Source organism: Oryza brachyantha, chromosome 10 (assembly GCF_000231095.2).
Source record: "Oryza brachyantha chromosome 10, ObraRS2, whole genome shotgun sequence".
Classification (NCBI taxonomy): Eukaryota; Viridiplantae; Streptophyta; class Magnoliopsida; order Poales; family Poaceae; genus Oryza; species Oryza brachyantha.
Window position 1 is genome coordinate 6752747 of NC_023172.2, and position 26432 is coordinate 6779178.

General features: G+C 40.6%; 1 protein-coding gene and 1 long non-coding RNA gene across 2 annotated transcripts; one reads left to right on the forward strand and one right to left on the reverse strand.

Moving 5' to 3' along the window:
* The first annotated feature begins 4352 nt into the window (after positions 1-4352).
* Positions 4353-5445, forward strand: LOC107305153. The gene is made up of 3 exons (XR_001551258.1): positions 4353-4404; positions 4517-4758; positions 5324-5445. It is a non-coding gene; the product is annotated as an uncharacterized LOC107305153 (long non-coding RNA).
* Positions 5446-6825: 1380 nt separating this feature from the next.
* On the reverse strand, positions 6826-7185 carry LOC107305052 (rapid alkalinization factor-like). The gene has a single exon (XM_040528269.1). The coding sequence runs from the start codon at positions 7183-7185 to the stop codon at positions 6826-6828; it is 360 nt and encodes a 119-aa protein (XP_040384203.1).
* Between the last annotated feature and the right edge of the window lie 19247 nt (positions 7186-26432).

Consider the following 26432-nt stretch of genomic DNA (forward strand, 5'->3'; position numbering starts at 1 on the left):
CCTGATGGGCCAAATGTTATTAGGCCGAATGGTTCCGTATGACTGGGCTGGCTGGCCTATAAATGAAAAGTACCTCCCATCTGCGAAGTCTTAAGCACATTTGTGAGGAATTTTTTTATTTATAATTTATTTTTAAAAAATAAGTATAAAAAACATATATTTTTTCAATACTCAACGCCCTATTTAAGGTTTTTTTTAAGTGTCCTCCTACATGAGGTTAAATATGACGTGTCTGCCATAAATTCAATGTTTGTACAAAGATTTTTGCATTTGGACACATTAACACCCTCCTCGACAGTGGAAAGGGCCTAAACACAAAATCACCTGTATATATTTCTTTAGTTCATAATTTCTTGATAAGATTTTTAACTCTTTTGTTCATAATTTGGTCATTTAAATTTATTTCGTTATCAAATAGTATTACTGGTATTATAGTAGTGAGAACATAAATTACTGGTATTACACGTATAAATACAATTACAAAAGTAGATGTTTTGCCCGAACAGAATATGAAATTCACATCCAATTTTGATTTTGGTGTCAATCCATCGTAACCACCACCACCGGTTCTTAATATGGACACTATTTAAAATTAAATATTTACATCAAATAAAAAATCAAACGTAGTAGCACTCATAGAATTTGGTTGAAAATGTCATAATAGAGTTTAGTGTGCCAATAGCTTCGTGGTTGAAATATCACATATCTTATTTAATTTATTTATGATGTTAAACACAATTTATTATTCTTAATTACAACCTTCCCGATACAGCATACGCTAACTAAATAAATCAATTGTATGCATACTTTACAATTACCGACTTAACACACAATTGCTGGCAGCTGCAACACAAATTGCCTGCCCCTGGCTCCCTTCCCGTTGTTTAACACGTCAGCTTTCCACCGTCTAGGACGGCAGCAGGAGGTTAGATTTGTAAATTTTGGAAACAAAAATATATTTTTGTAGATTATTTATTAAATAAAATTAATAATTAAAAAATTCAAGTATCTCCCATCTGCGAAGTCTTAAGCACATTTGTGAGGAATTTTTTATTTGTAATTTATTTTTTACAAAAGAATAATATCAAAACATATTTTGGTTTTCAATACTCAACACCCTCCTTAAGGTGTTTTTTTTTAAAATCTCCTCCTAGAGGAGGTTAAATATGGTGTGTACGCCATAAATTCAATGTTTGTACATGATTATTGTTTGGACCCATTAACACCCTCCTCGATGGTGGGAAGGGCCTAGACAAATTACCTGTACACTTTGGTATATATTTATTTTATTTCATAATTTTGTCATTTAAATTCATTTTGTTATGCAATAGTATTACTGGTATTATAATAGTGAGAGCGTAATTACCTTTAATATTTTTTAAAAAACATAAGTAGAAATACAATTACAAAAGTAGATGTTTTGCCTGAATAGGATATAAAATTCATGTCCAATTTTGATTTGGGTCTCAATCCATCATAACCACCACCACCGGTTCTTACTAGCCATAACTGGGCACTACAAAAAATTAAATATTTATCTTAAATAAAAAATCAAAGGTAGTAGTATTCAGAGAATTTGGTTAAAAATGTCACAATAAGGTTTATTATGTCAATATCTTCATGATCAAAATATCACATATCCCATTTAATTTAATTATGATGTTGAAAATAAATTATTATTCTATATTATAAGCTTCCAGATGCAACGTAGACTTCCAAATCAATTGTACGAATACTTTACTGTTACCAACTCAACGTGTAATTGATTTTTAAAACATATTTTTAGAATTTAATTACCAACTAAAATTGATTTAACCTGGTACAAACACACGGATATTTATGCGTGTTTGTATATATCAGATTCCGGCGATCGTGGTGGGGGTGTGGAAGTAGCCAAGGTCAGTGCCAGCACGGTAGCACAGGTCCGGCCCCTCTCCACCACCAAACCTTCATCGTCACTCGATGCGAGCGAGTAGAATGTGATAAAGACTTATCCAAATAAAATATTTCAAAATTTAGTAATAATTAAAATTTGATCGCACTATAGTCCAACGCAATGTGAATTATGCAATGGGAGGGAGTAGAATGTTTGAAAAGCAGAAAGTTGCAAATATTCTAAAAGCTTCAATTGGAAAAAAAATCTATAAATTAAATAGATGTGTTGAAGTCAGTGTGCATCATGGTTCTTTGAGCGTCGTCGTGAAGCAAACAATCACCAACGCGTGGCATTTGAACTGCACGACGGCTCATATGAACTCTAAGCCTACAATTTTATTTTTCAGCTTTTAGCCATTTTCTACCGAAAAGAACTGTGGTGCTGAATTGATGAGTTTTCATATACCACTGAAACTTTTCTACACAAAATTACAGCTTTCAATTGGCTGCCTGGTTCAAGGTCCTTCCCTACAATATGCATGATAATACCAAAAATTAATTCCAGAGTTTTCTATCATGTTAATATTGTTCTATGAAATAGTGAGGAGCATCAGAGCTTTCAGATCCCTGATGTTTTTTACAGTGGTATGAGTGATTAATTAACTTATCATAAATTCAAGAGACATTTAAAGTACTAAAAAAACACATTTTTCTGAGTAAGGAAGGCTGAAGCCTTCTCTAAAATTCATGGGAAATTCGTTTGTTTGATTTATCAATAAGCTTGTGCGTTATGGGAGACATTAACAGTAGACCATGTGTTGTGAAGTTGTGATCTTGCTGCCCTGATAAATAGGGGCGCACCCAGCGTAGGGGTCATGGGAGCTTCAACTCCCCTACACGCTGGATCTCCCTTAGAAAGTAAGAGAGAGGAAAGGGGAAGAAGAAAACGATAGGGGCTGCAGAAATAAGAAGATAACCAGCCCTCCATACTTTAGTTCCTAGATCTGTCCCTGCCGATAAACCCATGGGTTCTTCAATGTATTACACTAACATGAGCACCAGACCAACGATGACACATGTGACTTGTCCTTCTGTCGCTCTCATCAAGCTTGCCTTCTAGCATAAATTTATTTCCCAAGGTCAAAAGTACTGTCCATCTCATCAAGAAAGTTCTTTTTTTCACAGATTAGCATGTGTTCTGCACTGTAAATGTCTGTAATTCTTGCCTAGTTTATCTCAATAATTCATTTGAAGTAGTGCCACATAAACCTTGTTCTCACCGCAACAAATAGCAGTCCGTTTGTTCACTCCTCTTTAATTTAGTCCTAAATCTAGGATTTTTAAGGTACCTTTCATAACCATGAGCCGTCCATTACTTTGGATCTAACGGATCTAATTTTCTTAGACCTTGCTGGTAGGTAGTAGTGTAGTAGAATTTTATATGGGTAAAATTGAAACTAAAATATATAACATTGCAATAAATTTATGTATAACATTTCATATTGAAATAGATGAATTGCTAAATATATCTTATCAAAGTTTCAAATAAAATATATAATATACTTATAAAAATATATAGTTAGATTTAAATTTTACTACCTTTCTACTAGAGGTACCGTAACAATGCCCTAAATCTAACATTGTTTTCATACTGAATGTTCATACGTCCATCGCTAAACTGCTAATCATACACATCCATCTTTTTATTCCTGCTTATGCTTATAAGCCAAAATTTAAATTTTTACTCTTAAATTTGAAATTAATTTTGAGATTTTTTTCACCGAAATTTACTTTCTAGCCGCTAAGAATACGTATATAAAAGTTTTAGTCATTAATTATTTTCATTTATAAATATGCCGTTTGGTTGTTTCTATGAAAACCCAAACAACACTCCCTATTGTACTGGGTTAACCCAAAAACAACAGCTTCACCCAAATTATGTTTGATCAGGTACCGTAATTAACGTATTTGCCTGTGAAGTTGTCTTCTCATTTCCTTCGACGCCGATCGACCGATCTGAGCACCACATTTACTGGCGTAAATCAGTGAATTGAACGACGGTTAGAAATAAGAATAATTTTACGGTCCTTGAGAAGGTATTAGGAGATACTCTGTATCACTTTTTCTATGTAATTTTGGTATCTCTAGTACCTTAGATACTAGAAGATATTAAATTTTACACTAAAAGTTTTGTTATCTATAAAATTGCTGCAGAAGTAATCTTGTGTGTTGTTTTCTTTTTTTTCTTTCTTCTCCTTGTTTTGTGCGTGAGCCCATAAAGTGTGTGGAGATGCCATGGTGCGACTCTAATTAGGGCATCCGAGGCTACCTCTGGGCCCGGGTCTTGCGCCATGAACTCAAAGATCGACGCAGCGTAGGCATGCCGTGAGAAACAGTCGTGGTGGTTGTTATTTCTGTTGCAATCTCTTCAGCTCATAAATAATAACGGAGAGAATCAGAATACGCAGCAAGTCATTGCGCTACATCAGAAATTCCTCTTGTGCTATAGTACGCATGTGTTGTGTTTGTGTAAGTTCCTGAGTGCAATCGTTGGAAACTTACTGACAATTGGTATCAGAGCGAGGCTCAAAAAACTTGGATAACATTGGGTAATTCGCTGAACCACCGTACTCACCACCAGGTCGAGGCGTGGCCGTCGGAAGGAGTGCGCTCAGTCGGAGAGAACAAATGATGATGCGAGATCAGTACTCCTAACACCCTATCTCTTGTCCAAGCCATAAACCTCACTCTGATACTAATTGTTGGAAAGGTCCCAATGATCTGACCGAACCGAGATCCACGTGAATTCATAGGGAGTACAGAGCGGTGTTCCTGCAGCCTCGTGGCCACTCTGGTGCTTGAACATAAGCTTGCTACTTAAAGGTAAATAAAATCTGCTAACTTCCTGAATTCACCTTGCTAAACATAATCTTGATAGATTGGACTGAACCAAGATTTAACATTAATAAGGGTAAACCGATTAATGGTAAATTAATGTAGATATATCAATATTTAGAAATAATAGTACGATAATTCTTTGGATAAACTCTAATAAGACACGGAACCAAACTCCATATAATTTACTTAATCAAACACAATATAATAGAATAGATATGACTAAGAGATCGGTGATAACAAATATAATTTATTTAGTTGATAAGTCATGGGTAAAGTGATAGTGTCTACCAATAACGTTTCTCTATTTAGAAAAAAACAAAGCAAGAACTTTCTCGATGCTTTTATTACTTTGCATCTCATAATATTTTTGTTGCCACAAATTTTGTGGAGTCTATTTTGCTTTCTTAGTTCTTGATCTTCTTTCCAGGGGAGCCACTTCCTTAGTAGCTGCATCATCTGTTAATTTGGTCATCGGTATATATCTGGGTTTGTTGATCTACTGTTTTTGGGAATTGAGCCTTTCGGCCATTTGATTTTGTTTCATTTTCAGCCCAGGTTCGTCCGATCCATGGCCTCCTTTCAGCTCCACTACCGAAGATGATTGCACAGCGTATTCAAAAAATAATTTATAAATAAATTTTTTATACAGCGATGTGAAAGGCAAGGCTAGAAAATCAACGCAAAATTCAAAGGGAATAAATCCAGTGAAAAAACCCCAAATCAACTTAAAATTTAAAGTTAAAAGTTCAAGTTTGGCTTATAAACATAAGCATATGCGAAAAGAAAAGGTGCCAAAAGGTGAGGAAATTCTCTTGTTTGGATGACTGCCGAAGTCTGAGATCAAGTATGACCAGGATCCACACAGGAATTCCCTGAAGATCCTGATGGACCACCAACCGACTGGATCATGGTAATGTACATTATCTCTCCAAGTCTCCAACTACTGATTCTTCAATCCAGTGTGTTGCAAAACTTCCATTCCAACTTTTTTCTAAAAAGACATGCTTTCATAAAAAAAAAACTAAAAACAATGTTTGCATGTTGCCATGTTCCTTGCATCATCTTTGCTGAATTAGTGGGAAGCATGCATGCATCTCCTCTTTGAAAAGCCACGTCAAAGTCAAACCAGTAGTAGTCGGTCACCACTACTACTAGCTCGTGCTTCCTTTCTGCAGTCGTCGGATCAGCCTAATTTATGTGTCTAAATTAACCCATTTCTTGTGGTATTAATGCAGGACGTTCTTGTGCAAGAAACGTGGCGCCAATGATATCGATCACTCCGCATTTTTTGCCTTGATTAATTTGGAATGACAGCCAACCTGAGGTTGGAAGATGAGTTGCACATGATTTTGTCCGTTGCTCTGCAACTTAATCGAAGGAATATATGCAACAGATAATACATTGTTCATCTGTAGTGGTTACGATAACTGAACCTGATGATTTCCAGAATAACTCAAGATTGCGTTGGTGCACAAAACACTTGATTAAATACCGGACATTTGTTTTTTTTTTGCATGAATCAAATCCAAACTGCGCATAGAACCATGGATTATATATGGTTGTTAATTAAACCATAAACGCTGCTCCCTCTATTTTTATATTTAACGCAATTGATTTTTAATTTACGTTTGACATTTCGTCTTATTTAAATTATTTTGGCAACTATAAAATTATAAGTCATACTTAAAGTTTTTTAGTCATAAATCAAATCACAATAAAAATAATAATAATTATAAACATTTTTAAATAAGATGAATCGTTAAACGTAGAGTCAACAGTGAACTGCCTCGTGGAAAGAAAAAGGAGGAAGCAGAACATTACATCTTACCATTAAGCTTAAATTTATGAGTACCTTAATCATATGTTCACAACGATTTCAGAATCACATCATTATACATGGATGAATCATGAATCAATCACCAAATCAGATAAAAACGTAAGCAACAACGTATAGCGGGAGGAGAAGCTAGAAAACGATGGGCACGCACGACGAGATATCGCGGGATCGACCGACGTATCAGCTTGTCTCTAGCCGGCCGGAGCCGAGCGGCTCTAGCTGCGGCACTGCGTGATGGCGGAGCAGCCGCGGGTGTAGGGGTTGGCCTCCGCGCCGGGGTGGCAGTTGTAGTACGACGCGCCGCGCAGCGAGCACGGCACGCGGTCGGCGAACAGCGCGTCGTAGCTGATGTACCCGGTCGTCGCGTTCGCCGCCGCCGTCGCGTTGCCGGCGTCGGCGGTGGCGTTCAGGTCGGCCAGTGCCCGCCTCATCATCGTCGCCATCGTCGTGCCAACTTCGACGCCGCCATCAGCGACGGCGGCGGCGCGTGCGTAGGCCGACGCCGACGCCGCCGCGACGGCGATGGTGAGCAGGGCGACGACGAGGAGGGGCAGCATGACGCGACGTCGTGCCATGGTGGGTGGTGGTGGAGGGACTGGCTCCGCCGCTTTGAGATTCGTGCGGTGGCGGGAGCCGGGGAGGAGAGCAGGAAGTGAGCGCGAGAGCGCGGAGAGGTTTTTAAGCATGGTTGGTATAAATGGGCCTCCAGCTTGTCATTTGACTTCTCATATTTTCTATATCTGTTTCTTTTATTCTTCCTTTTATCTTTAGAGTTTAGATTATTTCAGCTCTGGTAGGATTGGGCTTCCACTACTTTGTTTGTATGTATTTGTACTACAATGAACCTTTTCTTGTACATATACGACTCCAATAATGACGAACTGTTTAGCAAAGATATAATGCAATATAGATTATGTATCAATAAATTTGAATATTGTAAATATGTTCCATTGGCATAGGGAAAAACATGATGCAAACTACTATTAACTGGGTCTATTTCTGACTCTTGATATAATATAGGACCGAATTATTCTTTCAATTCTGTGGGCTTTTCAATATTATAGGCATATATTTGACTTGTTCGTAAATCGGTTACTGCCTGTCGACTCGTAAATAGTTTAAAAAGTACTCCCTCAGTCCTTAAAAGTTTGACAACATTGACTTTTTTATACACGTTTAACTGCTTGTCTTATTCAAAAAATTTACATAATTATTAATTATTTTTATTAAATATACTTTTATGCATATATATAGTTTTACATATTTAAAAAAAATTGTATAAGACGAGTAGTCAAACATATATAAAAAAGCCAACGGCGTCAAAATAGTAATACTGTAGAATATAAATTGCAACGTTTGGCTAGCATGACCTACCTCGGGAAAGAAACAACCCCAGTTACACCTCGCAACCTCGTAGAAGAATAATGAACTAATGCAATGGTTAAGATATATAAAGCGCATCTCTCCGGCTACTGATTCTCCATCACGTCCAGTATGTTTCAAACTGCCATCTCAACTGAAAAGAATGTATGCATCTCCTCTGTGCCGGCCAAAGTCATAATAGTAGTGGATCACCGGTCTTTTTGCGCTGCTGTCTGCAGCTCGCCAGCTCCTAACATCTAAAAATATAACATATATACGTCTAAATTTGATATTGTTTTTGAACTGTCAGTGTAATAACAGTAGCGTTTTTTTGTTTAAATAGTTAATTCTGCTAATACTAAATACTATGGGAAACTACTACAACAGAAATGGTTAACAACAAGGCACAAGGCTGCAACGATGCGTCACACAGATGGCTGTATGATGACAGATTGTCGCCGATCAAACAGTTCTGTTACTTCAATATATCATATCTGACAGTTTCTTTTTATCACTGGTACTACCTCACAGTATATAGTAGTTTGATACTACAGGTCAACTTTGACAGCTTTTGGCTTAGAATTTCATTGTAGATTACAGATAAATAAAGGTTCAAATAATATATACACAGACATTCTAGTTCACAAAGTCACAATGTACAGTTGATACATAGACTTGCTGGAAGCTTATATTCCTCCAGGTCAAGAATAAACATAAAAGTTCATGATATAGGAATGCATGAAGTATTGGTTTCTAGACGGTAGCAGTGATAAGAAACTTAAGATATGCCTTTTAAAGTTGTTATTCAACCGTTTCACACTAGTACAAAACCTTCCATCCGTAACTGTCTCTAACATGACTAGAATTAGTGGGCCGTCATGAATGAGTCATCTGTGATGGTCCCAAAAATCATCCAATTGAGATATGGTCGCACGGACATGTTAGATGAGCATAAAACTTATGCCCGTCACGGATAACACCTATCGGTGACGAGCGTAATTTAGGCCCAATTGATATAACATTACGTATCTCAATCGGACACCAAGTTAGCGCCCGTGACAATTGACTCTTATCTCTAACGGAGATTATAGTCCATCACGGATGACTCTCATCTCTGGCGGGCCTAGATTATTGCCTGTCATGGATGACTATTTTTAGATATGACAACTTCAAACAACAGTTTTGAATACTAAATAATTTCAAATGAAAATATTATCAATAACAAAGTTGTATAAATTACGAAGATTTACAGCATTTATTTTGGTAATTTTTCTTTATAACTTTTTTTGAATAATTTGAATTTAAATTTAAAAATATGACAACTTTAAAACAATGTTTTCAAATAATTAATGATTTCAACTGAAAACTCATCAACAACAAAGTTTTATAACTCATCAAGATCTATAACTTTTATGTTTATCATTTCTTCATCCGATAAAGTGTTAGTAACATTGTTCACAAAATGGAGGTGATGTTTTAAGCCCCTTAGAGATAACCGATCCCGTTCTAGTGTCAGATTACTTCCGTCATTAGTGATTATTTTGATAATGAAATTTCCCCTCCTTAGTGACAATTGCTCATACAACAAAAATAAGAGTAGATCTAACTCCTAACTATAAGCCCATTTAAATGTAGGGTGTCACGCCCCGACCGTAGGAACCCAATAGACCGGGCCTGTGCTATAGGACATTAAGACTTCCCTCACACAACCAACACAAGTCTTTTCTACGCACTTTGTCCTCACTCATGCGCACCCAAAATAACTTCCCAGTCAGTCACCCATCTCAAGATTGCTCCAGGCCAAGCACGCTTAACCTTAGAACCTTGGAGTTTTCTTGAGATAAGCTTCTGGAAAAGAAGTTGTAACTTGTTTGTATGAGTATTCTATCAAATCCTATTTAGCCTTGGGCTGAGATATCACATAGGGGTAGAGTTGTAGGGTTATGGGTAGGTTATGTTCGGTCCAAAAAAGTGTTTCATTGCGTACAACAAGAAACTATGCAAGTTTGGAGTTCATACATCGTTACCACTTGACACGCAAAGCAGTGGAAGTAGAGTTAGAGTAGATCGATCTGATGAAACACGAACCAATATAGATGAAGTAGTTGAACTCGACAACTCAATCACCCCTTTCTTGTGGGCCTCCTTGTCGGGCGGACGTCTCCTCCTTGTATGAATACACCAATCAATGCCTCGACATATCAACACCTCAACCGGTATCCACATATATAGGGATAGAGCAATGAACACGTGTTTACTAGAACTCATGTGCCATTAGGGTTGGACTCATGGGGATAGGTGCAGCTAGAGATTATGTGTTTATCTCAATCCCGCATCTTGAATATATATAGTTTCTAACAAGACCTTTCGTACCTACTAAGAACTCTATTAACATCTTTAACCAATCTAAGCATGTATTTTGATATCTATCTAAACATGTCGTTCCAATCCGTTGAGTGCAAATTGGTAGATTAATGCACATTCGGTTGCAATCCAAAAACATATTTTTGGTCCATGTGTCAATAACGACCCCTTATAGAATATATTGAAACTGAGCATACACACAAATCATATCGGTTAATCCTATAGTGTACATAAAAATCTTTTTATCTTACAATATTAGTTAAGCTCAGCATGAGATGTGTAGTATCGTTCAATCATTATTTTGATCCTATATCAGATTGGTCAACATACAATTGACTCAATCATACAACATGGTCATGCACTTTATAATCTATTACAACGAGTGGCACTTTGATGTTACTCTTATTTAGAAGGGATAAATCTCATCTTGATTATTCACATCTCGCTATATGTTTCACGACAAACATGAAGACCACTTTATAACTATCCAATTATGAAGAAACCGTTAGCAGTTCCAAGTGACCCACTATGCATGTTTAATTAGAATCACTACTATGGAACGGGTAATGGTCTGGTCAGTGATGAAAGGTCACTGATGAGAAAGACCGATCATTCACGGGCCAAAGTCCGTCACCGACGGACGTCATCTTTAATGGGCCAAAAGTAAATCCAGTCACGAAAGACAAATCCGTGACGGACACACATTATAGCCTGTCAAAGATAACTACTGAACATCTAAAGGCACATCGTAGATGACAAATCTGTGACGGACACATATTATGACCCTTCACACTTGATTAAATACATTGAAAAAATATGAGTAAAGCACATGTTTAACGTGCTAAAATTACAGCATGTCACGGATGAGTCATCGGTGATGGGGGCTTAAATTAATAATATTATTTTATGCAGCACTGAAATTGGAGTAAGATATTCGGTGGCCTAAATAAATTAAATCTTGGAAAAAAAATGGAGCAACGGGATCAGGAAAGAGGGTGCATGTAGGTCACTCACCAGAGATATCCGTGTTGTGGTGTGTGTGTGGGAGGGGGAAAGCTCTAGCAGTTGTCATCGCTGGTAGCCACCACTTCTTCTTTCGCTTTCGCATGGCGATGTTGGTGCCGGTGCCCTCCTCTTCTTCTTCCGCTTGGTGATGTTAGTGTGGGTGGGGTGGCAGTGCATGAATGGGCAAAGACACGTGCGCAAGTGGGGGGGTGTACTGGTGGTGTGGTGGTTTGCGTGCGTGATATTTGAAGTCAGAACCGGTTTTAGATTAAGCAGGCCCTAAAGTTGGATGTCTCTCATGCCATTTTTGACGGGTATCACACCTCAAGTTTCTATCCCAAGCCAAATCAATTTAAGAAAATTGTTAATTACTAAATGGTCAAATTTAAGCTCAGGAAAATACCCTCTAAAGAATTAATCTAAATAAATCAAAGTCCACGAAATCATTAACTGAATTTAAAGCTGAAATTCAGGTTATAAAATTTGCCCATAAATTTAAATTTAAAATTTGGCAAGTCGAGGCTCTCTTTCTTTTATTCTTTTTCCATCTTTTCTTTTTTTTTTAGATTTGCGCCGTAGCCCAAATCTCTCTCTCTTCCTTCTTTCTCCTTCTTTCCCTCTCCCTGGGCCAGCCAAACCGCCGCTCCGCTTCCTCCTCCCCATCTCGCTGCTGGGCCGCCGACCCAGCCGTTCTCCCGTGCTGCGCCGAGTGCACCCGACCTCCCTCTCTACTCGGGCCCGCCTGTGAGCCATGAGCCCGCACCCGCCTCCCACTAATGGGTGGACCCCACTCGTCAGGCCGTGCTCCCCCTTGTCTGACGTGGCTCCCGCCGTCGTCTCCGCTAACGCCACCGGCCGCCGCAAATCATGACGCCGCCTTCCAAATTGGCGCCACCATCCATCCCGGTGCCTCTTTCAAAACCCCGGCCATCCCCTCCCCTATTTAAAGCCGCCACTCGCCCTCGGTCACCGCTTTTTCCCACTGCTCCTCGAACGCCACCGCCGAACCCCGCACCCGAGTTCACCGGACGCCGCCGGACCCCGTCACCCCGTGTGCCGCACCTTCGCCAACCCGTCGCCGCCCCTTACGTCGCCGGTAAGCCCCGCTTTCCCCCTCCATCCTCGTTGTCTCGTCGTCTCCGTCGTCGGGTTGTTCTGCGTCGTCGCCGGCCATGTGCACCGCTCGTTGTCGCCACCGCCCTCTGCCGTCGCCGTCGCCATCACAACGCCATCGACCAGCCGTCCTCATCGGCGCCCGAGCATGCCCGTGCTCGTCGCGCACCGTCGCCGATGCGTCAGTCCGCCGCCCTCCCTCTCGGTCGTGCGGTAGCCAGCCGCCCTCCCCGCGCCACCCGTCGTGGCTGACCCCCGCGCCGCTCTCGCCGTCAAAACGCCGTCGTCGCCATCGCCGTCGGTAGCCGCCGCTGCCACGCCGCCGGCCGCACCCCGTTCCCCTCCCCCTGTTTCCCTCGGGCCCATGGGTCAGCTGATTTCCTCTTTCTCTCCTCAGCTGGGCCCGCCTATCGGTCTCTTGCCTCCTTCCCCTCTCACTGACACCTCGAGCCCACGTGTCGGCGCCAGCCTCCTCCCTGGCTGACATCAGCGAGCCTTAATTATTGCGCAATAATTCAATTAAGGATTTTTCCTGTTTAGTTTAAAAACCCAGAAATTTTCGAAAATTCATAACTAATTCATCTAGTCCCCGTTTAGGCCCATTCAAATTTCATTGAATTTAGAAAAATTCCAAGAATCCATTAAAAATAGTTTTTTTTACTGTTTTAGTAGAGTTTATGCCTGTTTATTTATATTTTTGTGCTTTGTCGCTTAGATTCGGACCCCGCCGAAGCTCCCGTTTACTTCGTGATCATCGCGGAGATCCCTCCTGAAGATGAGCAAGGCAAGTGGCACTCCTTTCGACCATATTGATTCTATTTATTTTCAAATTCTCGCTTATTTAATTCAAACATGCATTATCTACTTACGGTATTATTTGTACTTTACTTTATGTTAATTTCCAAGTTCGACCTATTGTATTATGCCGTTGTTTATCCATTGATTACCTGGGGTAACTGAAGTAGTCTTAGGCCTAGGCTGTGCTTAGCCCTGCTTAGAACAAGTAGCACATGGGAAAGTACAATCACTTGTAGACTGGTCTAGGTTAATGATTCATTACCCGTCATGGTTAATTCCCACTAAAATACTGCTAATGGACTAATGGTGGGTTGTGGGGCATGGTTTTGAGAGTCGCACCCATGACAATTAAGGACCAGTTCACGGGAAACCCTGGAAGTAATTTAGTGCTAACCACATGCCGAATTCGGTATGGTGGGATTTGAAGCCTTGCTTCGAACTATTTGACGTACCAAGGCAAGGGTGGACATGATGGAGTGTGGATGGGAAATCGTGGTGTAGCGATGGCCTCTGCTGCTTCTGATTCACCAAGGCACAAGGGGGGACTATCCGACTTGGTGTAAAGGAGGGGGTGAAACCTGAAGTGCGGTGCGATTAAATAGTGAGGGTTATGTGACGGGTCCTATCATAGTCTCCTTTCCGGTGTGCCATGGTGGCATGTCGGCGCACGTTGTTAACGCCAGATTTTGGCAAATTGGCGTTATGGATTGAAACACGACTAAAGACCGAATCGGACAGGAAGGGGCAAATCGGCTGAAGGCAGCAAACTGGAAGCAGCATAAATGCAGCCGATTGAGTCCGAATCGGAGAAGAATTGGGATCTGACTGGGTCTAAAGCTTGGAGATAGCTTCGGTGTTAGTCGTGAGACGTGTCGAATAATTAGGATGTAGCTTAGAGTTTATTTAGGATTTTTGTATTTTGATTTAAAGTCCGAACATTGCAAGTTGGTTAGTAACGGATTCTTATCCGGGTAGGTTAGTTAACACCCGGGGTATAAATATGTGTCCCCAGGGTCCTTGTAAATCATCTTCAGATCAATCTAATTCGGCTCATCGCGTCAAAAACTTTGACTTGCTTGGGCTTTCGGCGCGCGCTTTGTGAGCTTCGCAATATAAGTTCTTGTTTGTCAAATCCCGTCGATCAACTAGAACAGAACTATCTCGGTTAAGTTTGATCTCTTGCCTGGTTGACCGGCGTGCTGAGTTCTAGTGTTGCTTTAATCTGTTCTGGTTTAAAGTAGTATTAGATCTCGATCAAGTCCACATGAGTTCTTCTATTTGGTCTGCTAGCATGATCCTGGTTAATTTGATTCTGTCTCCGTTCGATCCGATCAATCTGGTTCGTCGGGATTGTGTTGTCAGGTTAAATTCGGGGGCTCGTGATGGCTTATTGCTGGAGTTATAGCCAGCATTATCTTGAGTAATCTGTCGATTGATTCATTAAGCCTGTTGATCTTCATATTTTTATGAGTATATCGTACTAGACTGCATATTGTCTCGGTTAGGTCTGATTTATGTATGTTTGGTGCGATTTGTTTATAAAGATCTGTCCGATCGGCTGGATTTAATGAATTAGTTGATAGATTACGCTGGTTTACTGTCCTGTTACTCGCTTGCTGCAATGACTAGTTGATTTTACATATGATTATATTTACATCTGTGCTGTCTCGATTGGGTTCGATCTTCTAGATCTGGTATCGACATATGTGTACTTGATTATTATTGTTTTATACTAGCAATTGGTGTAGTTTTCCAGTTTATGTTAAATTTCACACTTAGTCTCCTATCGGCTGTCGATTTTACGTGCGATAAGTGCTAAATTAGTCCAATCAACTGACTAATCTTAAGACTGTCTCAGTTTGGTCCGATCTTTTAAGATTAATTGGTTGACCGGTGTGTTTAACGTTTATCATGCTTCTGATTTGGCCGATTGAGCACATTTAGACTCACTGTCGTGAAATTCCTGTAAAGCCGATCGCTTAGTTCATCGGCTAGGGTCCTGGGACGGTATCGGCTGTCCAGTCGACAGTGGTCTCAGGGTTAACCATTTTCCATATTGTATCTTATCAGCTACAGGATCAAACTGACTGCCACGACCAACATTTCTAAGAATTAGGTCCTACACTGGAGTGGTCTAAGATTGACTCCCAGGCCTACGTGTGTGACCGTTGATTGTTATTTTCAGCGTCAACACATTTTGGCATGCTTGGTGGGACAGTGCTAAGAAGAACCCGATTTAACCACGTGCCAGTCAAGCGTTCGTCAAGTCAAGATAGGAGCGATGACAGCAAAGGAAGTTAGCGCGGAGATCATCCTCCCCGTCACCTAGGAGAATCTCACCGAAGAGCAGCGGGCCCTAGTGCAGCGGCACATGGATAAATTTCAGAAGTTGTGCCTCGAGTCGTTCAGCGTGACTCGGGGTGGCCCGGTGCAGAAGTCTCGGCTCCCGACACCTAACTTGGAGCTGGGAAAAGGCAGCGACACCCCTCCGGAGAACCAGCCGAATCTATAGGACATGGTAGATTCGGCAGTCCATCACACACTTATCAACCAGTCGGGGGTACTGGTAAACACCCTGTCGGGGCTAATTCGGTAGGTAGCCGATGGTGTTCCCGATGGAGAGTCACGCCAAAGGGGGCCGATATACTTCCCAGATGGGGAGAGACCCAAATATTGACTGCGCAAAGACAGGATATATCCCCCAAGAGATGAGGAGCCAATACAACCGCATCCTCGCATTCAACCCAAGGGGTCTCCAGAGAGGCATAGGCAACCCTACCAAGAAAGGACTCCACCCAGGTATGCTCGGTACGCCGACCCATACCACACGGAGAACCAGCAGCATGAGCTGCCTCCAGCATAGCCACATCAGCAGGAGCCGATGTATGAAAACCAGCTTCGTGTAAGGAATTTCTGGGCGTCACAACAGACCATAGTTATCACCCGTCACGGCTGACTCATGTCATCTTTGATGTGTTGTATTCTATGGCCCGTCACAGATGAGTGTCATCCATGACGGGCAATCATTTTGGCCTTTCACGGATAAGTCGTGTCGGGCGTAAATTTGAGTCTGACATAAATGATATGTCATCGGTGATGGGGCAAACTGAATAGAGTCATTTACAACAGATCTTATTTTGGCCCGTCATTATAAGTCGACCTTAAATTTTGTTTAGTAATAAATCAAATCATAACAAAATAATTAATAATTCAATACAACACGTATAACCTTTTGTGAAAAATTGTTCATCACATCAAAATTGTTCGTCATTATATCATTTTGTTTTATGACGTTCTTCAACAGGTGTGGTGCAGTCTAGTGACAAAAATTAGTTGTTCGTCGCTAAGAATAACTATAAATCGTCATAAACTAGTCTAAATACTGTGACAAACATTATTTTTTCATGTAAGACAAATCAACAAATGTCATAAATTAGTGACAATATTAGTTCACCATACATTTTTTTCTATTTTTCTTTTTATGCCAACGTCCATGTTCTGGAGTGAGTTCATGATGTTAAATTTAGAATTTTTTGGATTTTTAATTTTATTTACTAAATGATTCATAAATTTGAATTTTCATTGTGAAAAATCACAGATCTAACCTCCTGCCGCCCTCTAGGAGGGAGAAAAGCCTACGTGGCACACGATGCGGCGGATGGCAGTGAACGCGATTATGGTGCTCGGTGATTTTTTGTGTATTGCCAATTCCTTTCCGCCCTTACAGACGGTGGAAAGGTGTTTTATGTAAAATTGCTGCTCGTGTTCGGGAACTTTTCGATTGAACCGCGGATTTATACATATATTTATAACGTACGTATTTGTTTAATCTTGAGTACTATGATAGCTCAGTGGTCATCAGCACTCTTTTCTATCTTGGAGGCCAAAGGTTGAATCCTCACATGAGCATATCTTCTTGATTTTTTTGCTTGGTTGTCAAAAATAGCAGTAAATATGCTTCTACGAGGACTCGACCTTTAATCTCTTCATCAGAGTAGAAGAGGGGAACACTAACCACTAAGCTAAGATAGTAGTTATGATTAAACAATTACATACATTATATATATGTATCGTACTATGGTTTAACCAAAAAGTTCTCGAGCACGAGCTAGTTGAGTGCCGTCATCATGTTCACTACTGTCAGCCACGCCCTGTGCCACATAGGCTTGCTAATGGAATGTCACTTCTAAATTCCTATCTTGCTATTGGTTAGCTGATATGGAAGCCATCATTGCTGATCATGTGGAAGGACAAGCAGCAAAAACTAACATTGAAGTTGTTTCTAAAGTTCTGCCAAAGCCAAAGTTTGTGCAAAATGTTGGCCATGAGTCATCTGCCCTCTAGGGAAGCAGCAAAGTTCTTGTTGCCGCTTGTGTTGAAGAGCTTGAAGCTAAAATTGAGGTAGAGAAGCAAGCTACCGTTAATCTTAGAGAGACAGTTGGTTATCAGCAAGTTGAGTTGGATTCCTTAAAGAAGAAGGTAGAAGAATCATAGAAGGAAGGACGCAACAGCTGGAAGAGACTGAAAGTTTAAAGAAGTCCAGATGAGACAAATAGCACAATTGCTCAGCCTCAGTAAGGTTACTATCTCTATGTTGTCTTTCTCATTCAAGATATGAGATGACTGCATTCTATTGGTTTGTGTGATTTTGGACATGGTGTGATTTAGGCATGTCATTGGTGGTCGACTAGACCTGTGTTGACGTTGTTGATGTGTGATGACTGCAAGCTTGTGCTATTGTGATTTTGGATATATCGATGTAGTTGATTTAGACATGTCATTCTTTGTGAATTGGACCTGTGAGCTGGCTGCAAGCTTCTGCTGTTTTGATTTTGGCTTGCAGTTGTGATTCTCGATATATGATGTAGCTGAATATGTAAACCTGTGGATACATATTAATGTGGTTGAATTTCAATGTGATATGAACTTACACATGCCTGAATTTGGGTGTTAATTGGGCTATCTCTTACTAGATTTTTTTTAGGCTATATATATATGGCACTATGCGCCCTACGTAATACATGGCACGTGACACATCACCCCACCTCCCCCACCAACCCAACCACTCGTGGAGTTAGACAATAACTCCACATAGAGGTGGGTGGTGGGTTATGATGATAACGTTGTGGAGTTAAAATTTAACCATTGTTTAGATTATATGAGTGATTGTTGTGGAGTTAAACTTTAATCAATAGTTACGTTGGTGGTGGGTTTTGACGATAACATCATAGAGTTAAAATTTAACCAATGCTCATAATGCCTATGTAAATATAGTTGTTTGTTGTTAGTTGTGATAGCACATCAAAGTTAAATTTTAACTTATTTTCATCAGTAAAAGAGTTATTGTATAACTTTGATATGGTGGGGTGAAGGGCATGGGATAGACATGTATCCCAAATCCCCGGCGTAGATCATGCCGTCTTCTTCCATCGATGGTGACGGCAGGAAAGGGTTTTGGGATGACAGTGGAGGAGGCCCCGATACACGGAATCCTTCTGGTAGATCACATATCTCAGTCGTCGTGATATGGCATGGTATGAGTGGTTGGGGTGGGAGTGGGAGACTCAGCATGACTACTGTCAGTGGTTGTCGATGGTGGTTCATCATCCATGGTTGTGTTGGGTGTGGACTACTAGAGACTCGACACAAAATTATATGACTTGATTTGTCCAAATCTGCGTGAAGAAACTGTTAAGACCAAAATTTAGTAAAATTCTTTATTGGATTTGGATAAGGAAAGGTGCAATCGCAAATGAAAATTTTATCTAGAGGAGTTCCAATCTAATAGCAAAACGTGAAGACCAAGGCATGGCGGCATAAATTTATCTTTTAATTAGAGTTAGTTAGGATTTTTATTTTATCTCTAAGAGAGTTAGAGTCCGATCGGGACTTGTTTGTTTCCTTTTATCTATTAGAAACCGTGTAGTATCCAATAGGGATTAGAGTTAGAGTCCAAATAGGACATTTTTGTCATTTTTTATCTATTAGGAGTCGTGTGTTGTGTCCGATATTGACTACTGTCCACCCGAGGGTATAAATATGTGTATCCGGGGTCAATGTAAATGATCTACATCAATATAGATCAACTACTTTCGGCGTGTCGCCACCATCTTCAAACACTGGCAGAACTTGGCAACTGACGCGAGGCTGCATCGTCTCAATCTCCGGTGAAGGGGTAAGTCCTATGTTCCGCCAGCCAAGGTAATCGTATCGGCTAGATTAGAACTGTCTCGGTTCGGTCCGATCTTCTAATTTGGTTGTGCGATTGCTAGTTATCGTATCAGTATCAACTTAGATCACTTTTGTGTCTTGAGTTGATCTGGTCGACCACTTTGGACTATCTATGTTGGTTTGATATTTGCTATTTAACATATTCAATCTAATACTGTCTTGGTTAGGTCCGATCTAGGAGATTGCGTTTATCAGATGGTTTATATCAGATCAAATGTATTTTGCTCATTGTATTATCGGAGTACCAGCCGATAAGTTATGAGTCATCGGCGCATCGGCTTGATAGCAATCTAGATCTATTTAGTATCTATCCTGACATTGCTAGGCATAATCTCAAATTGTCTCGAGTGGGTCCGATCTTCTATGATTATTCTTAGCAATCTGGGCTAGATATTTTATAGATCTTGGTCATTTGTCAGTCGTTTATAGCCGATGATCTTTGCCGATCCACATACTTCTCTTATTTACATCAATAGAGTAGTCGATTGCCTTACTACATTATTTTTATATTGGTAGTCATTTATATTGCATCGGCTTATGAGTATTACATGCAAATTGGTTTTAGCCGATTGTAGCACATGACTCATTAATTGTTCAAGTCTATTTCTATTTAAGTTTTTAGCTGATCCAAGCTTTTACAGCCGATTGCTCAGTCTATCGGCTAACTGTCACATCATCAACATCCGATCGACTGGATTATTAGTTACCTATTGACTCGATAGCTGATCGGCTTGTTTTATTCTTCATCTTGTCAGTTGCAGGATCAAAATGACTGGCACACCCAGATATTCTAAGAATTTAGGTCCTGCACTGGAGCATTCTGAAAAACGACTCGCAGGCCTTCGTGTGTGACACATCGGATCATATTTTTAACGTCAACAGAAACATAGCGATTCTGTTTGCGATTTTTGTAACATGCATGTGCGTAATCATGAGAGATATGTGGTTATGTCTAATATCACACATCACAACCACCATCGTACCACCTCCAAGTTATACAATAACACTATTACTGATAAAAATAAGTTAAAATATAACTTTGTTGTGCTATCACAACTAACAACAAACAACTGTATTTACATATACATTCTGAGCATTAGTTAAATTTTAACTCTAAGATGTTATCATTGAAACCCACCACCAACATAAGTATAGGTTAAAATTTAACTCAACAACAATCCCTCATATAATCGGAACAATGGTTAAATTTTAACTGCACAACGTTATCATCGCAACCCACTACCCATTTGTATGTGGAATTATTTTATAACTCACAGAGTGGTTGGGTTGGTGGGGGAGGTTGGGGTGGTTGCTCGTTGTGTGTCGTGTGACGTTGTTTCATAGCGCACATCGTCTTTGTGGCGCTTCACGCAACATCACCGATATAAATATACATATATGTTAATAACAAAATTTGGTAAATTTCTGTCATGCCCAGAAATTCCTCACACGAATTTCTGTCCAGGACCAGCTAGGGTACACAAAAAGACAATGTTGGTTACATAACCATCGTTCTTAGAAACGACTAAAAACAACATTTATTCTAATGAGAAATGCAGCGCAAGACAACGCAGACTAGCTCCAGCGGGTATGGCTCCAGTCCACAGAAAACGCTTCGACGGCGAAACAGCTCACTCCTGAGAGTCACCTCCATCAGATTCCACATCTAACTCTGATGGGAAAAATTGAGCAAGGCTGAGTATAAACCGCCGTACTCAAGAATCAGCACGGAAAAGAGGAGAATGAATGATGCATACGGATCAACAAGGACAGACTAGGGTTTGTTGCAATAAAGCAGCATTTAAATAAATAACAGAGACTAAATTGAATAAAGGTAATTAAGTAAATAAAAGAGTAAAATAACAACAGTTGTAAAATACCACAACACTGTCCAAGGTTACACCACGCTGCGACAGGCCCAACCACTACACAACGCTACACCATGTTGCAATAGTCCCAAGTGAAAGCCAGTTTACCCAAGTCATCAAAGTTTCAACTAATCACAGTGAAGCTGGGAGTCCGCCCGTAACCGTGGGCACGGCTCTTCGAATAGATTATACTTTGATCAGAGGTGTACTACTGTACCCACACGACACGACTCCACTGCACTTGAACGTGCGCCGTCATACGACCATGGTATACCCGAACGTCCCCTCTTGTGCCTTGGTAGATCTGAAAACAGCAAAGGCTTTCATTACACCACGATTGCCCGTCCATACTCCATCACGCCTACCCTTGGCTTGGTATGTCAAATAGTTCGACGCCATGCTCCAAATCCTACCTACACATTTCGGCAGGTGGTTAGCACTAAATTACTTCCACGGTTTCCCGTGAACCGGTCCTTAATTGCCATGGGTGGGACTCTCAAAACCATGCACCCACAGCCCACCATTATCAATATTTAGTTGCCATTAACCTGAAGCGGGTAATGATTCATAATTAACAGCTATTCAGAACTAATCATGATTAAAGTGTCAACCAATCAGCTCGTTGTTCTAAGCATTAGCCTAGGCCTATATCTATTCCAATTACCCCTGGTCTAACATCAGTAAAGTTGGATAAACAATGGCATAATAGGGGTTACCCGAAAAATAAATACAGTAAATACTTTAATTAAAACAATGCATGTTTGAATAAATAAAGCGGGGAATTTTGCCATAATAGGTTCAATATGATCAAAGATGAGTGTCACTTGCCATTCTCTGGTCCCTGGGATACTTCGGCGACGATCTCGAAATAAACCGGCGCTTCGGCGAGATCCGAATATAAGCGACAAAGCACAAAAATAAATAAAACAGGCACAAACTCTACTGAAATAGTAAAAGAAAGTATTTTTAATGGATTCTTGACAATTTTATGAGTTTAATGAAGTTTGAATGGACTTAACGGAAACCGAATGAATTAGTTATGAATTTTAGAAGTTTAATTGAGTTTTTAACTAAACAGTAAAGTCCTAAATCAATTATTACGCAATTAATGGGGCTGCTGACGTCAGCGGAGGAGAGAGGAGGGCCGTGACGGGTGGGGACCACCTGTCGGCGGGTGAGGTAGGGAGGAAGAGGCTTACACGTGGGCCTAAGTGGGAGGAGAGAGGAGCCGGCCGGGTTGACAGCTGGGACCCGCACGGCAGCGAGAGAGAGGGGGGTGGTCAGCTGACAGGTAGGGTCCACCTGTCGGCGACCCTCGAACAAAGAGGAGGGGGAGATGAGTTTGGCCGGGGAGAAGGGAGGCGGCGGCCGGTCCGGCGAGCGGCGAAGGACGGCGACCGACCGACGGTGGCGCACAGCAGCGACGGCGCGAGCGACAAGGAGGGGCGGCGGCGGACAGCCGGCGCTAAGGCGCTGTGACGGCCCGGCGTGAAGATGCCGCGACGGCGACGCGGCGACGGCGAGGCGAAGAGGCCAGCACTGGCGAGGGCATGTCGCTGACGAGCGACGACACGAGGGGGTGGCGGCGGCGGACGGAGTCGGCGACAGCGGACGAGAGAGAAAATAGGTGAGGAGAAGGGAGGGGTGGTCCTCACCGGGGAACCGGGAACGGCAGTGAGCCAGCGTGGACCGGGGGCAAGTGATGATGGCCAGGGGCGCGGTTGATCGGCGGTGGCGGTGAGGATGCCGGGCGCGGCGGTGGTTCGGGCTTACGGAGAAAGGCGGCGGCGGCACGCGGGGTGCGGGATTTTATAGGGGAAGGTGGCCGGCTTGGGCAGCCAGAAGTTAGGGGGAAGTTCAAGTCGGTCACGGGCGAAGGAGGCGGTGGTGAACACGGCTGCGGTCCCGGTAGCGGCGCAGAATCCGGCTCGGCCGGGGCGGGGAGGGTGAGAGGACTTCGAGCGCGTGAGGAGAGGGGATGGCGAGCTGGGTCGGGCGGCTGGCGGCCCAGGTTGAGGGGGAGGCGCACGGCGGGAGAGGGAGGAGGGGAGACCGGGGAGCTGGGCCGAGGCGGAGGGAGGTGGGCCGGTCGACTGGGCCAGCCCGGGAGGAGGAGGAGGAGGAGGAGGGAACGAAGGACAAAAAGAATAGGGGAGGAAAATTTGACTTCGGCCCAATTCGAGAGGAAAGGGAAAAAGAAAGAAAAAGGAGGGAAAAAGAAAAAGCCCCACTTTTGCCAAATTTTAAATTAGTTTGTGGAGCAAAATTTTATCCTCTACAATTTGAGTTTAAATCCAGTTAATCAATTTGCGAACCTCGATTTAATTAAATTAATTCCTTTACAGGGATTTTTTGTGAGTTATTAAAGCCAATTATCATTTACGAATTTCTTTTACAAATTATGCTTAGTATTAAACTCCGGGTGTGACAATTTCCATGTTGGTTCGGATTAGGAAAGGTGCAATCATCGATAGAAATTTTCTTTGGAAGACTTCAAATTTAAATTTAATAGGGAATCGTGAAGGCCAAGACTTGGCGGCGTAAATTTATCTATTAATTAGAGTTAATTAGAATTTTTTTATCTCTAAAAGAGTTAGAGTCCGATCGGGACTTGTTTATTTTCTTTTTATCTATTAGGAAACGTGTGTCATATTAGAGATAGAGCTTGTTATTTGTTTTTATGTATTAGGAGTCATGCGCTGTGTCTGATATGGACTCGTGTCCATCCGAGGCATAAATATGTATGCCCAAGGTCATTGTAAATCATCTACACATCAATTAGATCAGTTACCTTCGGCGCATCGCCACCCTCCTAACCAAGGTTTCAACTCCGGCGAAACTTGGCACCTGACGCGGGGTTGCATCGCTTCGATCTCCGGCAGAGGGGTAAGTCCTACGTTCCGTCGGGCCACGTTAATCGCATCGACTAGATTTGAACTGTCTCAGTTCGGTCCGATCTTCTAATCTCGTTGTGCAATTGCTAGTTATTGTATCAGTTTCAGCTTGAGTTACTTCTGTATCTTGAGTTGAACTGGTCGACCACGTCGATTTGATATTTACTGTTTGACATATTCAATCTAGTACTATCTCGGTTTGGTCTCATCTAGTAGATTGCGTTTATCAGATAGTTTATATCAGATTGATGTGTCTTATTCATTGTTTTATCAGAGTACCAGCCGATAAGTTATCAGTCATCGGCTCATCAGCTTGATAGAAATTTAGATCTGTTTAGTATCTAGCCTGACATTACTAGGCGTGATCTTCAACTATCTCAGTCGGGTCTGATCTTCTATGATTATTCATAGTAATCTGGGCTAGATATTTTATAGATCTTTGTTGTTTGTCCACCGTCTATAGTCGATGATCTTCACCGATCTACGTGCTTATCATATTTACATCAATAGAGTAGCCGATTGCACGCATATTAGTTTTTACAGCTGATCGTTCATCCTATCGGCTAAACGTTGCTGCACGAAAATCCAATTGGCTGGATATTTTGTTACCTATCGTCTCGACAGCTGATCGGCTTGTTTTACTGCTTATCTTGTCAGTTGCAGGATCAAACTGACTGGTATGCCCGCGCACCTTCTAAGAATTTAGGTCCTGCACTGGAGTCGTCTAAGATTAACTCCCAGGCCTACGTGTGTGACTGTTGTTATTATTCTCAGCGTCAACTATATATATATATATATATATATATATATATATATATATATATATATATATATATATATATATATATATATATATATACATATATATATGTATATAGTTTTGCTAAAATGAGTCGTGACTCACGGGCTGTTCCGTGATTTAGGGTCAAAAACATATCAAATTAATTCTAAATTTCGATTTATATGGCTCAATACATTCTTCATATCAAAATCTTATAGTACGCAAAAAATTTCCATTTTTGGCGATTTCTAAAAGTGACTATACAATATTAATAAAATAATCAATGTGTTATGTATCGTTTTAATAAATCTCTTTAATCAATGTGTTATATATATATATTGGTTGGATTTATATGAATCTAGGTATTTATATTCATTTGATATGGGCTTGGACCATTTATTCTTTTATAATAATCCAAATGACTACAATAAAAATTAGGCTGAAACTAGTGTAAATTGTCACTTCTTAGATGGATCATGCCTAATTGGGTTTAGCCCATTAATAGGTTTCTTACTCATGGGCTTTGGTGGGCCACAAAACATTATGACGATTGAAATCGTCACAATGAACTTGCCACATGATGTTTTTATGACATTTATTTGTCCTGCGTGGCAGTTGCATAGTCACCAAAGCTCATTGAGTTATGGCATTTTATTGGCTTGTTAATGACGACGATAGAAGTCTTGTCACTAGAATAATGTCGAAAAAAATAATCGTCATAGAACTTGGTTAGAGACACATGATAGGTGACGAACCAAATTTCATCACATGAACGTCGTAAATCTCAAAACATGATCTAAATTGAACTTCATCTATGATCAAAATTTTTGTAGTGATTATATAATATTTTGAATAACAAGAATGATCAAACAAAGACCCAAAGTCAACAGCTTCAGATAAGAAAAAATGGAGCGAGTATGTGTTATATATGTTAATTGGTACATTGGTATATTTTTATTTCTATAAAACCACTTTTCTATACCCTACAAGTCTTATAAACTTTTGAAATAAATAATTTTATTAATAAAACTCGAAAGAAAATATTTTCACCATCTAAACCTTTTTTTGCTACACCACCAATGCTGGAGTGACAGCGTTGTCTTACTTATTAGTGTTGATAGTGTGGCTAAAAGGTTCATACGATGAAAATATTTTTTCTTCGAGGTTTAGTAATAAATTTGTTTATTAAAAAGATTTAAAAAATAAAAAATATTTGGAATATTTTAGGACGAGTACGTATATATATAAGTTCTTATAAAAGGCAACATATTGAGCTATGGCCTTTGAGAACTAACGATCTTTTTTTAGAGCAACTCCAACAGGTACTTTAAATTGACCAATTAGCTAAATATGGAAGAGTTGAGGTTAAAATTAACAGAATCATCATCTTCCTCCCCGGAAAATCA